Source organism: Triticum aestivum, chromosome 3A (assembly GCF_018294505.1).
Source record: "Triticum aestivum cultivar Chinese Spring chromosome 3A, IWGSC CS RefSeq v2.1, whole genome shotgun sequence".
Classification (NCBI taxonomy): domain Eukaryota; kingdom Viridiplantae; phylum Streptophyta; class Magnoliopsida; order Poales; family Poaceae; genus Triticum; species Triticum aestivum.
The window spans coordinates 90,731,218-90,744,765 of NC_057800.1; the positions used below are offsets into that span (position 1 = coordinate 90,731,218).

At 44.6% G+C, this 13,548-nt stretch overlaps 1 protein-coding gene across 3 annotated transcripts; it reads left to right on the forward strand.

Moving 5' to 3' along the window:
* The first annotated feature begins 416 nt into the window (after nucleotides 1-416).
* LOC123060453 (probable serine incorporator) lies at nucleotides 417-5,812 on the forward strand. 3 transcript variants are annotated; one of them, XM_044483180.1, is made up of 10 exons: nucleotides 417-655; nucleotides 3,053-3,744; nucleotides 3,862-3,886; nucleotides 4,008-4,097; nucleotides 4,203-4,374; nucleotides 4,470-4,543; nucleotides 4,654-4,723; nucleotides 4,877-5,085; nucleotides 5,210-5,283; nucleotides 5,386-5,812. In XM_044483180.1, coding segments are annotated over exons 1-10 (1,476 nt in total). In that variant the 5' UTR covers nucleotides 417-653; the 3' UTR covers nucleotides 5,454-5,812. The 3 variants fall into 3 exon arrangements, with proteins under 3 accessions (XP_044339115.1, XP_044339117.1, XP_044339116.1); XM_044483182.1 differs by lacking the exon at nucleotides 417-655 and adding an exon at nucleotides 677-1,162; XM_044483181.1 differs by lacking the exon at nucleotides 417-655 and having other exon boundaries at nucleotides 1,231-3,744.
* The last annotated feature ends 7,736 nt before the right edge of the window (nucleotides 5,813-13,548 follow it).

Genomic DNA, 13,548 nt, shown 5'->3' on the forward strand with positions numbered 1-13,548 from the left:
TTGTGAAGGAGGCTCGTGGTGGCTCGTTTACTTCCGTACGTGTCCACACACCGTCGCTGTAGAAACGATGAGATGGCAAGCTATGAGGTGCCACGGCGCCGCAGCGGCAATGTGAGCCAGTGAACCTCACGGGGTAGATCCAAAACGTACACAGCAACATAGATGGAGCTCGGAAGATTTTTAGGCCGTGCATATATGTGCCGTGGGTCCGGAGCCAAGCGTGTGTGCGTGGAGAGATCGAGCGAGGCGGAGGTGGTGCGTGTACGCGTGTGGCACGTACGAAATACTCCTTATACCGAGCCGAAAACAGAACAGAAAGAAAAAAAAAACCGCACCGGGCGCGCGTACAGACGACAGAGGGACAACGAAACGCAGTAAAATATAGAGGCGCTGCCTCCTTTCCTGCGGCGGGAATAAAACGGAGCACCACCGCCACCTCCACCCCCACTCTCCAACCCGTCTCCCTCCTCCGCCGCTCGCCCGAATAAAACCCCCAGGCCGGCATTGACGCATCGCCAATCCGCTATTGCCAGCCACAGTTGAGCCAGAGGCGTACGTACACCTCGGGCAAGCAGGCCAGCTCAGCTTCTACCTCCCGGAAGACATTATCAAGGAGTCCTTCGTCTTCCTCCGTCCGGTCCCATCCAACGTGCATGTGAGTTCCTCCTCCTCCTCCTCCCCCTCTCTGTCCGCTTCCTTGCTCCCACGATCATCATCCATGCACGAACACCATAAGCTCGCTAGCATCCTAGCTCCTGGCCGCGCCGAATCTCCTCTCCTTTTTCTCATACAACACACTAGAACCCTAACCAAATCAGTGCAGAAACCACAAGGAGCGCCATCCCTTTCCCGCATATATTCGGGGCCAAATACCGTTTTCCCCGGATCGGTTCGGCTGTCGACCGGGGAGAGGCCGCAAACGAGCGCAGACCGAATAGTATAATACGCAACAGTGGCGGTTGGATAGCAAGCAGCGCATTCGGTTCTGCCTTCCGTGGTCGGGAGCGCAAGCCACAGAGATGCGTTCCGTGCCCGCCAATCCCTCCCTCATCCCTCCGATTCCTTCTTCTTCCTACAGCAGCCGGGTTAGGTAACCCGAGGTAGAATCCGATTCTCTACCGCGACGTTCAGCTCCGGCCGGCCGTACGTGGATCTAATCAAGGTGCGTCGTCAACGGTGCTTTTCTCACCCTCTCTGATTAAGATTCCAAGCGCGGTCTCCAGCGGTAAGATTCCAATGCTTTTCCCATTTAGCGGCCGGGATAAATGAGAATCTCAAACTTCATTAGCAGATAGATGAGCAGTGGGAATCTCTGTGTTCATTAGCAGATAGATGAGCAGCATGGAAATATCTAGCGGCAAGCTTCGAAAAGGTTCTCCATATCATTCAGAGAATATGTGCAAGCAAAAAGGAAAGGATGGGATTATTGCTTGAAAAGAAGATCCTTCCTTTGCACAGAATTTACAAGTTAATTACTACCTAGTAACCTAGTTTGTACTTAACACAAAAAGGACTATGCATGGTTGCTTACCACCAGCGGCAACTTGGCCGCACGACAGAAAAGAGGAGGAGGACAGGACTAAGCAAAGAAAGCCCTAAGCAATCCTCCAAGCCAAACTACATATTTTGGGTATTGTTATTATTGTGCTGGTGTTCTCTGGGAGGGCATGGCAAAACAAATATTTTTTATAGCAATTTATTTGGTCGCCAGGATGGCAAATTCCTTCAGGCCTTGTTCGTTTAATCCTCCTCCCAAGAGGATTGGAGTGGATTGGAGAGGAATTTGGCTTGTAGGGGATCTAATCCCCCTCAATCCCTGCCAATCCCCCTCACAAACCACCTCAACCGAACAAGGCCTCAGGAAGCACGGCCAAATCCTGGCGAAAACTAAACTGGGCGGGTTTGCCATCCTCGCTAAAGAAAGCTGTCATCCGTGGACAGCATAAAATTGCTGTGCAAATCGTTCGCAATTGCCATGCTTCCCAGCAAACGCTCGCTTGCTAAACCGGTCCGTGATTTTTAACATAGGTTATGTATTGCTCTAAGCGTAATTAATTAGCGGCAATATTTGTTCCTGATGGAGGAATTCAACCTCTCTCTCTTTCCTTTTCCCTTCATCCAATCTCTTTGCCATTTGTACGCTTTGCCTTTGCGGCTTTGCTCTTTTGTTTTTCCATTCCACAGACATACACATCGGCCGGCCGTCCAAAGCTCCACATGACAGGCACAGAGAGAAAGAGAGAGCCATGTGCGACTGTGCATCCTGCTCAATCCTATGACTACTCATGCATTGAGCTTTCTCTCTTTACTTACCTTACCTCCATCTGTAACCCTAATCTTCCTTTAAAGGCAAGCGTTGCTGCTACACATAATACATGTAGTAACATGCATCTTCTCTCTGGTCACTGTCACTCCACTCACGCCTTGCTTTCCCTTTTTAATCATCCAGATCAAATTGGATACCACTCTATGTAAGTATGCATGCAGCTTTGGCACAAAACCTTTGATGATTCAGCACAGCAGCAGTCGTTCAACACAACACACAATCCTAGCCGTTGAAAGGGAAACGAGTAAGCAGTCAAAATTAATTAGCAAGCCGTTTTGTTTGGCCACAAAATTACTCAGGTGGTAGTAGTTATTACTCCCTTTGTAAAGAAATATAAAAGTGTTTAGTTCACTACTTTAGTAATCTAAACGCTTTTATATTTTTTTTACGGAGGGAGTGGTTTTTTTAACCGAGTAGCCGTAGATTGCTTAGTCGTTAGTCATGTGGGGTCGATAAAAATATAGGAGGTCAACCGGGGTCAAACTCGGGAGTCATGGCAGGCACAAGTAAATCATATTTCTGTCCAAGCAGAGCGGCTTAGAACGGTCCTAATTCGGCCATAAAAAAGCATGCCCGGGACGTCACTCCGTTGAGAGGGAGTAAAAAAGTAGCACATCGTTTTCGCTCACGAGCTAAGCTAGCCGATCCGCGCGCCTATATTCATAGGCGATCCACGGAAGCGTACGCCACGGACGATCTCGTGACCCTGCTCGTTCATGTCCGCAGGAAACCCGGCACAGCTACAGCAGCACTCGTCCGTTGGCGCTCCTTCTTGCCATCAAGCGGTCCACCGATGACGCTTGACGGCGGCTTGCCAGTCACCACCGGAGGCGCCGGCGTGCCCATGGCCGCGGAGAGGGGCGGCGGCGGCGGCGCCCGCGTGGCGCCGGAGGTGGTGGTGGAGCGGGATGCCGCCGTGGCGACCCCTGCGATGGAGAGGGACGGCGGCGTGGGTGCCGGCGTGGCGCCGACTGAGGCGGCAGAGAGCGACGGCGGCGGCGGGAGGAGCTGCGGGGAGCAGTGCGTGATCCGGGTGGCGGAGGAGTGGTGCTGCGCGCGGTGCGTGTGCGTGGGGCCGAACCCGATGATGGCGCGGTACGTGTACGCGCTCATCTTCCTGGTGACCAACCTGCTGGCGTGGACGGTGCGCGACTACGGCCACTCGGCGCTGGGCGAGCTCCGGCGGCTCAGGGGCTGCCAGGGCGCGCGCTACTGCCTGGGCGCCGAGGGCGTGCTGCGCATCAGCCTCGGCTGCTTCCTCTTCTTCTTCGTCATGTTCCTGTCCACCATGAAGACGCGCAAGGTGCACGACTGCCGCAACTCGTGGCACTCCGAGTGGTGGCCCGTCAAGATCGCGCTCTGGATGGCCCTCACCGCCGTCCCCTTCTTCGCGCCCTCGCCGCTCATCCAGCTCTACGGTCAGTCCCAACTCCCAAACCATCTCCCAAGCAGAAAATTTTAACTTCCTGCTGCTAATCATCTTGCCGTTGCTGATCGATCGACGTTGGGGTTTGTTTTTGTCTGGATTTTCTCAGGGAAGGTGGCGCATTTCGGAGCAGGGTAAGCTACTTACATCTCATGATCTCGCCTCCTTTTAGCAGACATTGATCGCCTTGTTCTTGAGTCACGTTCTTGGAGCATGTGACTGATCAGCTTGCCTCCGGGGTGAATTGAACTGCAGGGCGTTCCTCGTGATCCAGCTCATCAGCGTGACCAGGTTCATCACGTGGCTCAACGACTGCTGCCGATCGGAGCTCAACCTCAAGAGATGGTGCGTGGCGCCACTACCTTTTCCTCCTCTGTCTGTCTGAGTCTGGCCAAGTTGTTGTGTACAATGGAAATCTGACGAACAACTGGGGATGGATGGGTGTTGCAGCCACATGCAGGTGCTGGTGGTGTCGATCGTGACGTACGTGGGGTCCATCCTGGGGATCGTGCTCATGTACGTCTGGTACGCGCCCACGTCCGCCTGCAAGCTCAACATCCTCTTCATCACCGTCACCCTCGCGCTCGTGCAGATCATGACTTTCGTCTCCGTCAACTCCAAGGTGCTTACTTAGTCAGGCTGAATTAATGGCGTCGTCTCGGTTCTATGGTTGGTCTCGAAAGAAATTGTGTTCTGATCTGCTGGTGAAATGATCAGGTGAAGGCGGGGTACCTGGCACCGGGGCTGATGGGGATATACATCGTGTTCCTCTGCTGGTCCGCGATCAGAAGGTGAGACAGAGAGATGAATTCAGACCTGTCTGTCCAACATCGTGTTATAAATTCATTTCTCGACACGGGAGTTGCTTGCTTACATCTTGTTTGCATGGTGAAATTTACAGTGAGCCGCACACGGAGATGTGCAACAGGAAAGCAGCGGTCGCGACGAGCGCAGACTGGCTCAACATCGCGGTAAGAACACAGTCTCTCTTCAGTGATATACTACTGCTAATTCAGTACTACAAATTTAGAAGAGGAGGCAAACATGCCATCAGTTAATTTAGTTGCTGTGCTTGCTAGTCTTGTCTGAAAAATAGGTGCTAACCATGTATGCACTGTTGGCAGAGCTTCGTGATCGCGGTGATCGTGGTCGTGGCGGCCACCTTCTCGACGGGGATAGACTCAAAGTGTATCCAGTTCAAGAGCGCCGAGACGGAGTCCGAGGACGACGACATCCCCTACGGGTTCGGCTTCTTCCACTTCGTGTTCGCCATGGGCGCCATGTACTTCGCCATGCTCTTCATCGGCTGGAACGCGCATCAGGAAATGGAGAAGTAAGTTTCAGACAAGGAAGAAACACTCTGTCAGACTGAACTGACTGACTGCACTCTTGGATCACCAGATGTTCCTGATCTGAGAACACTGATTGATTAACGCGTTGTCTGATTTCATCCTCAGGTGGACGATTGACGTCGGGTGGGCGAGCACGTGGGTGCGCGTCGGCAACGAGTGGCTAGCGGCGATCACGTACAGTAAGTGTGAACGCCATTGCTGAGCTGAAATTTCTTCTGCAGACTGTTCATAATTTGTTTGTGTGCATCTACTGACGGATGGACAATTTGCTCACCTTGCAGTATGGATGATCGTCGCTCCGATCGTGTGGAAGCGGAGGCAGGTGGGGTCGTCGTCCGCGTGTGCGTGAGCGAACGTTTTATTCTCGCTCGTGCTAATTACCTACTGAAGAACAGCTAATCTACAAGAAAGAAAAGAGAGAAGTAGGGAGCTTGCTTGACTTGACGCTACTTCACTTCCACGACGCATGGACGGATGATGATGATGATGACGACGATGACGATGATCAAGAAGTGTTGGTCGGTCGCTCGTTTTTTGCCCAAGTTGGAGGTAAAAGAGAGGGGGAGAGAAAGGAAAGAGCCGAACGTGTTCCTCTTTGTATATAAAAGGCCAATTTTGCTTTCTGGCCGTTGCAGATAAAAACTAATTCTTTTGGAGTTGAGTTGATTGTATATTCTCACTCCGAAAAAAGAAAAATTACCAAGGAAATAACTTTTAAATTCCTTGTGGGGTGCCGAAATGTTTGCGCCTGGAAGTTTCAGGTCAAAATTCTTGAAATGTTTGATAACAAAATGTTGCAATAGTTTTGATGTCTCGACGAGCACATAAATATGTGAAAATCACTGCTTAAGAGGTACCCTTAGACTCTTTTCTCCCTTCTCCCTGTTCTCTCTCCATCTCCTTCCCTTGAGCGTCGCCCTTGTCCTCCCGGCTCCCCATCTTTCCTTCTCTGGCGGCCTTGCCGGTCGGAGTAGGGATGGGTGGAGAGGCTGGATCTCTCCTGTTTATAGTAGACTAGCAAATATGTCCGTGCGTTGCAATGGAAGAAGAAAAATATATCACATGCTAGTAGATGTTGTCCATCATGCTTTGTATCCGCTTGATACTACATTTTGAGTCAATAAAAATGCCTTTATCGAAAAGATGTACCAGTGTATTGCTACGGTTTGATTTTTCTTTTATTTTTAGGCCATGGAGAATCTTGCTAAGCCTAGTCTTTATATGGAGACGTCGTTTCGGCATAGGTGCTCCCCGACGAAAGTCCTGCTCGACTACGGTTTGGATTGATGGCAAATGACGCCTTCGGGTATGATTTTCCTTGTTGGAGGTGCCATCGAGGGGGGCCGACACCTCTCCCTGCTCCATGTTCTTGTCTCCCGATGAAAACCATGTGTAATGGTGGCGCCTGTGGTGTCATTACTTTGTTGGAAGCATTGCCTTGGAGTCAAGTCTGGTATTGGGAGCGCTTGGTTAGTGGTGGTGTGGTGGATCTAGAGCCGACAACGTTTTGGTGAGCATGGAGCATTGGTGGTGCATCCGTTTGGAGTTGATCGTCGGTCGACAGTGTGAGCAGCAGGAGCACCCTTTGTATACAAGTAGCGCCACATGAGCTATGTCAGCTAGCCTCGTGGGATCGGAGCGGCATATGTATCACTCTTTCGGATGTATCATTCCTCTCTAGTTTCCTCGATGTTTACGGATATACTCATAGCAGCCTTGTACAATACGACAGTTGTTGGTGTGCACTCTGGTAACGGTGCAGACGTCCAGTTTTTTATAAATGTTGTGGTGCTTTAGTCCTAGTTGAGCTATGCACTGCTTTGGTTTTAGCCTGGTTTTCCTAAATAAACCGACCGACCCTCTTTTCCTTTCTTCTTTTTTAGCATCTGCTTTATGCGGTGCATTCCTCGTTTGGGAGTATTCTTGTAATACCTCTTTTTGATCAACGAATTTCACAGTTCTCCAGCCAACATTAAAAAAACTAGGTGCTCCCAAGAAATATTTCTTTTGTATGATCGATTTTTTAAACCTAGATACATACAATGAAATTAGTGGGATGGGCCTAGGTTTTTCTTGGTGCAATGCGTCCAGTGGGCCGGGCAAGGTAATATTATACGGACCGCAGGCATGCGACACACATATCGTAAGCATTTCTTTGAAGTAAATCCTATGTATCGCGCAACGTGACGGATGCTAGGGAAACGCATACCCTCGAACACTTGCTGCTACATCATCGGGTCCGTCTTATAGTTTTTCATGTGTAATCTTGTTGTGTTTTTTGTGACCCTCTTTGTTTCGGTTCTTTTATTTTAATAATCCTTTTTCCTTTTCCTTTTTTTATTTTCCATCTTCGAAATTTTTAAACATTCTTTCAAATTCATAATTCATGACCATTTTGAAATTCATAATTGAAGGACATTTTCCAAATTTCTCAGTAAGTTTTAATCCACAAACATTTTATGAGTTCACCAAAAATTTAAATTTGCACATCTTTGCATGCGATGAACAATTTTTAATTTCACAATTTGTTTTATGAATTTAGGAATTTTTTTGAATTTATGAACATTATTTGAATTTGTGAATATTTTTCACATTTTTTGAATTCCAGCTCATTTTTTAATTTCATTGCAATTTTCTAAATTTTAGAACATTTAAAAAATACATTTTTTATTAGGTAACATTCTAATTCGCGAACATTTTATGAAACCAAGAACAAATTTTCAAGCACGTGAACATTACTTGAATCAATGAATATTTTAAAATTCATGATTTTTTTTTGCATCCACGTACATGTTTTCAAAATTTGTGAATAATTTTCCTGAATATTTTCCAAATTCATGATCAGGTTTTGAATTTGCAAAGATTTTTTTTCATTCGTACATCGTTTGAATCGACAAATATTTTAATTATTATATATTTGATAAAATCCAGAACATTGCAACAAAAATGTTTCTTGGACTTTTTAAAAATGTCCACACTATCTGGTTTTTGGGGTGAAATCGATCAAAACAGAACCAGAGCTACATTAAAGCCAACTATAGAATCTGAATCCTCTTTCATCTTGTATAAGATGCTAGTACTAGATCTGTGAATACTGAAACAATGGAAGAGGATCAACACAAACAAAAGGTTTAAATTTTTTATTGCGTAATCCCTTCCTTCTCTTTACTTCATAGAGCACTAGTATAAATGTCAACCTTCCCGCAAGTCCTAGGCTTTGCCCTTTTTAAGAAATATAAGTAGGTCCATTCGGCCTAGGAAAGCTAGAAAACAAGCAAACAGGCCGGCCCATAACGTTCACGGATTTATTTTTAAATCCACAAACGTTTTTACATATCATGAACACTTTTAAATCTATATTTTTTATAATTTGCAACATTTATTCAAAGCTCCGATTTTCTTAGTCCACATGTACTTTTCAAATCCACAAACACTTTTTGAATCAGCAAACATTTTTTATAAGCCCACGAATTTTTTTGAATCGAAGAATACTTTTTGCAACCGTGATTGTTTTTAATTAACAATAATTTTCTGAGTTTCGTTAATATTTTATGGATTCATGATCATTTTTGAAAATCTGAGATCATTTTCCAACTTAGTGAATATTCTAGCAATTCAAAAATATTTTTAAAATTTCACTAACAATTGTTAACACAAGTCTTATTGAATCTATGGATATTTTAAAATATTCACACACAAAATTCCAAAATAATATTTTTTGAATTTAAGAATATTCTTTGAAATTCACATATATTTATTGATTCCGCTAAATATTTAAATTTGGGAATATTTTTTGATTTCACGAATGTTTTGTTAAATCGCAAACTTTCCAAATTCATGCTCATTTTTAATTTATTAACATTTTTTGTATTTACCAATATTTTTTGAATTCGCAAATATAATGTTCATTTGCAAACATTTAAAAATTTGTAAATTTTTTCTTGTGTTGGTGTAAAAAATACACAATATCTATTTTTTGGTAAACCCCTATTTAAAGAAGAGCTCTGTTAGGCCAGTTTCTCTATTGTTGGGGATACAAATAACAGGTAGGCCCACGAAGGGTCAAAATATCGTAAAGCATGGGGTCTGCACAGCAGGTGGGTCCAGATAAATCTCATTGACACATACTATCCACTCAGACGCATCGACGTACCATCCACTCGGACGACAGGCAACCACTCGATTGTATGGCTCACCCGGGCGTGCGAAGACCGACAGTCGGCAAGGCAGTTGAAACGTCATCTTCATAGTGGAGGTTTCATAACGGGTTGATATTATGGCATTAATGCTCTAATTTATAACATAATAGGTGAGGGGGTGGCGCACTCTATATAAGCCACCCCCACCGCATAGCTTGACAGGTTCTCATTCTTCTCCCTCTACTCTCCCGCCATTAGCCTCAGGACTTAGCTCTCGCATTTGGATCCGTTCTCCTCTCTCTCTATCCCTCTCTCTCTCTCCCTCTCTCTCTCTCTCTCCCTCCCCCTCTCTCTCTCTCGTTGTAATCTCCGGATACATACTCAAATAAAATAAAGCCTCTCCGGAGCACGAGACGTAGGGTTGTTATCTCCATCGCGAGAGGCCCAAACTCGCTAAAACCACTGTGTCACCCATATGCATCTTGATAGATCATGCTCCTTTACTCTATCCCTTATTATTGTCGGAATCGTTCCCACGACATCCATTTCAACAAAAGCTGAAGAAAGTGCTTGAAAACCAATAAAGGGTTGACCCATGAGGACACACGTGTGCTAGCTATCGTGCTAGTTACTGCTATGTGAAACAGTGCTGCAAAATCACTAATTAAGGGGTATCCCTTGCAAAAGTTCCTCCCACCTTTTCAGGTTGCCACAAGTGGCGCACATGGCCACTTGTCCTAACCTATAAGTTTCACTTTTTCATGGATTCGTTTATTTAAAATGTTTTATCTTATAAATCGTGCATCAAAAACACGAAGAATGAGAACCAGCCTATAGAGCGCTACGGTATCGTGCCGGCCCATTATTGCGTGTTCGTGGCACATGTTGTCACATGTTACATTCGCTTTTCGCAGTCGCCCGTTTTTCCTATTTTCATTTACCTTTGTTCTTCTATTTTATTTGTTTCTTTCATGGTTCCTATTTTTTTTCTTTTGTTTTTCTTCATATTTTTCTTTTTTTTCCTTTTGGTTTGTTTGTTCCTTTTATCTTTTTATTGGTTCTTACTTCTTCTTTTGTTTTTTCTTTTGGTATTCTTTACTTATTTTTGGGTTTTTGTCTGTTTTTATTGTTCTTCCTTTTTCTTTAATTTTTTATTTTCCTTTTGGTATTATTTATTTATTTATAGGTTTTTTGTCTGTTTTGTTGTGTTCCATGATTTTTGTAAGTTTTTTCCTTTTCATTCTTTTTTAACACATATGTGTTTTTTTCACAGACAAAATGTGCATTTTTTATATACATAGACATGTACTAGAAATTGTCCGCAGTTTTGAAAGTTCTGGAATGTACTACTCCATGCAATCCATATTAATTGTCTGTTACGACCCAAGCACTTTCCAGGCCCACTACATCAGCAGCTACCCCTGGGCCGGAGCGGGCCCAGCATCTGCGGAGGCCCAGCACCCTCCTACCAGCCCACACCTGGGGCACGAGCGGCTTCGTTAAGCAGGCTAGGTTTTCCTCTAGAGAAGGCATCGATGAATTTGTAACCTGGCGGCGGCTCTCATCCCCCGATCCCCTTCCTCTAGACTCATGTATCCACAAATTGCTTGTAATCCGGACCTGTATCCTACCTTGCCACAAGTTAATTCGATCGGGAGCGTAACATTGTCGCTCAAATGAATGTATGTAGAACTGAAATACGTGATTAATATTATTTTTTCAAATACTAAAAGTTTTCTTATCTACTTCTTTCATACACATTGCACATTTTTCATATACATCTGAAACATGTATTTTACATATGTTTAACTTTTTTCAAATACATGTTTAACATATGTTTCGAAACATGCTTGTGAAATGTACTCCCTTCATTCTAAAATATAGTGCATCCACGCTTCCCGAGGTCCAACTTTGACCATAAATTTAACCAATAAGACCAACTGGGGCGGGAGAAAAAAATTATATAATTGAAAACTTTTTTCGAATACGAATTCACTGATATAATTTTTGCTCCCACCGCAATCGGTCTTGATAGTTAAATTTACGGTCAAAATTGAAGCACGAGGATAGAAAAGCACTACATTGTGGAATGGAGGGAGTATGTGTTTTATATTTATTGAAGATATAAAGGAAAGTAACGACGCGGATTTTGAGGACATGCAGCTACGCGCTGCCGTAATCATGTGCGTCCACGAGTGCATCGTGATTGCTAGCTAAGGCTGGTTGTGATGGGGAGTATCATATACTATTATCATGCATATGATACTGGTATATGATACTGCCTCTATAATGCATAATATCATAAGTTAGTATTTTAGGTTGCCTTATTAATTGTCATGCATGACACAAAATAGTACAATATTTAACATGATACGGTATCATGATATGATACCACACCCTCTCTTTCCTCATTTAATTGTGTGTCATATCATTCATAAAGTCTAGTTAACATGGATGATACTGCTTATAATACTATCATTACGACCAGCCTAATATAGCCTCATGCGCCCCACTTGCAATACTAAACAGTGTTAATTGCTTACCAAATGGAATACGCCTTGCTATACCCTCGTGCGAGTGGGCCACAACCAATTTATGTTTGTATGAATACAACCTTGTCTGTTGGGTATCATTATTCGGCTGCAGGGTAGCTGGGTGTATTGATGGTGCACAGTGTCTTCTTAAATTAGAGCATTTACACGAAATGGCAGGCGACGACTCGCCAATTATTTTCGTTGGGTGGGTCGGACGTGTGCATGGACACCAGTAATTCATGACATCTCTGCTGCTTGTTGTCCCATTTCCAAAAACTGCACCCTCCGTGCTGCAGCATGAAGAAAGATTAGCACAGCGTGATGCGATGGAGGTGATGTTGAACTACTCTGAGACATGGACAAATACATGCTTTGGAACTCCGGCAAGGCTGGTAGGGATGGAGAAGGGGAAACAAATTAGAATGGCCATCTGAAGCAAAGACTCTTGAGCACAATGCTGTCAGAGAGAGGGAACAAAACGAGCACACCTGGGCACAGAACGCAGGGCCCTGGTGGCACGCGTCGGAGGAGTCCTAGAGCACAGAGGGACAGCATACTGGGAGATGAGCGACGAGGTCGAGCTGGTGGCGGTGAGAGGAGGAACCTGTGAAGAGGTTAATCATTCCCCATGCCACTCAAGTACAGTTGTAAGCAGCAGAGACACAACAGACCGTACCAGACACGGAGACGCCCGAGCAGCTTGTACGGAGAAGTTTGGAGAGCTGGAGAAGCCATATACAGTGGAGCAGGGTAGGGGCTGTTTGACCTTTTGACATCGGTTTTGACTCTTGAGAGCCATTTAGCTCATATGCTTGCTAGAGCATTTGATCAGTGCCAAAGCACCATGCGTCATTTGGGATATTGCCAAAACCTTGAGAATATCATTCCAGGCAAAGGACAAACTATGATGAGGGATGCGGATTTGATGAACATGGGTGCGTGCGCGCACACCTTGTATGAATAGTAAATTCAAAAAATGCTAGAAAAAAATTAAAAAAATCTATTTTTTAACATACATAGTCAACCGGTATACTCGCATATGAAGTTTCACGAAGAAATCACATATGTGGTAAATCTGGGCAAAAATGACAAAATTGAAGCTATATTAAAAAACATTGTTTAATGAATAGTACGGTCATATTTGTATTTTCTTCACTAAGAATACCATGGGTGTCAATACATCATAAAACTTCACACGTAAGTAGAATGATCGACTAAGCTTCTTACCGTGAAATTTTAGATTTTTTTTATTTTTTTCTAGGATTTTTTTTATGAATTTACTATTCACATGAGATGCGCGCGCACCATGTTCACCATTGTATTTTTGCTAAGATGAGGCACTTTATCAAATATCCTAATTAAGTACAAGCAGGTCGTCGTGCAGCTAGCCGTTGTAATTGAGGTGTGATCAACATGGGTCTCGTTCCTGCCTGGTGCAGCTAGCCATTTACACTGCCATGCAATCAATTCTCATCAACGCACATAACGTTTCAATGCGTGAGGCTGCCATGTTGGCCATTTACTGGGGGCACAAAGGCGATGCGAGCAATATACCGGCTGGTGTACGCTGACCAGGAAATGTTATACGGCAATGATGTATTGTAGTAGCACGAATCACGTGGGGACGAGTGGTGCTGATAACGACCTCATATGACTGCATGTACACACGCGAATTATCGGGAAAGTAAACAATAATAAAAACAAGAGAGAAAAACAAAACTGAGTGAAGAAATTCAAGAGAAAGTTCAATTTCTTTTCTCTTTTGCGGGGA

Excerpts from the sequence above, each read along its gene's own strand:
- LOC123060453 (XM_044483180.1), top strand. Across the intron at positions 3,745-3,861 it reads GCCGCTCATCCAGCTCTACG|GGAAGGTGGCGCATTTCGGA; the intron begins GTCAGTCCCAAC and ends GGATTTTCTCAG. Across the intron at positions 5,086-5,209 it reads GCGCATCAGGAAATGGAGAA|GTGGACGATTGACGTCGGGT; the intron begins GTAAGTTTCAGA and ends TTTCATCCTCAG.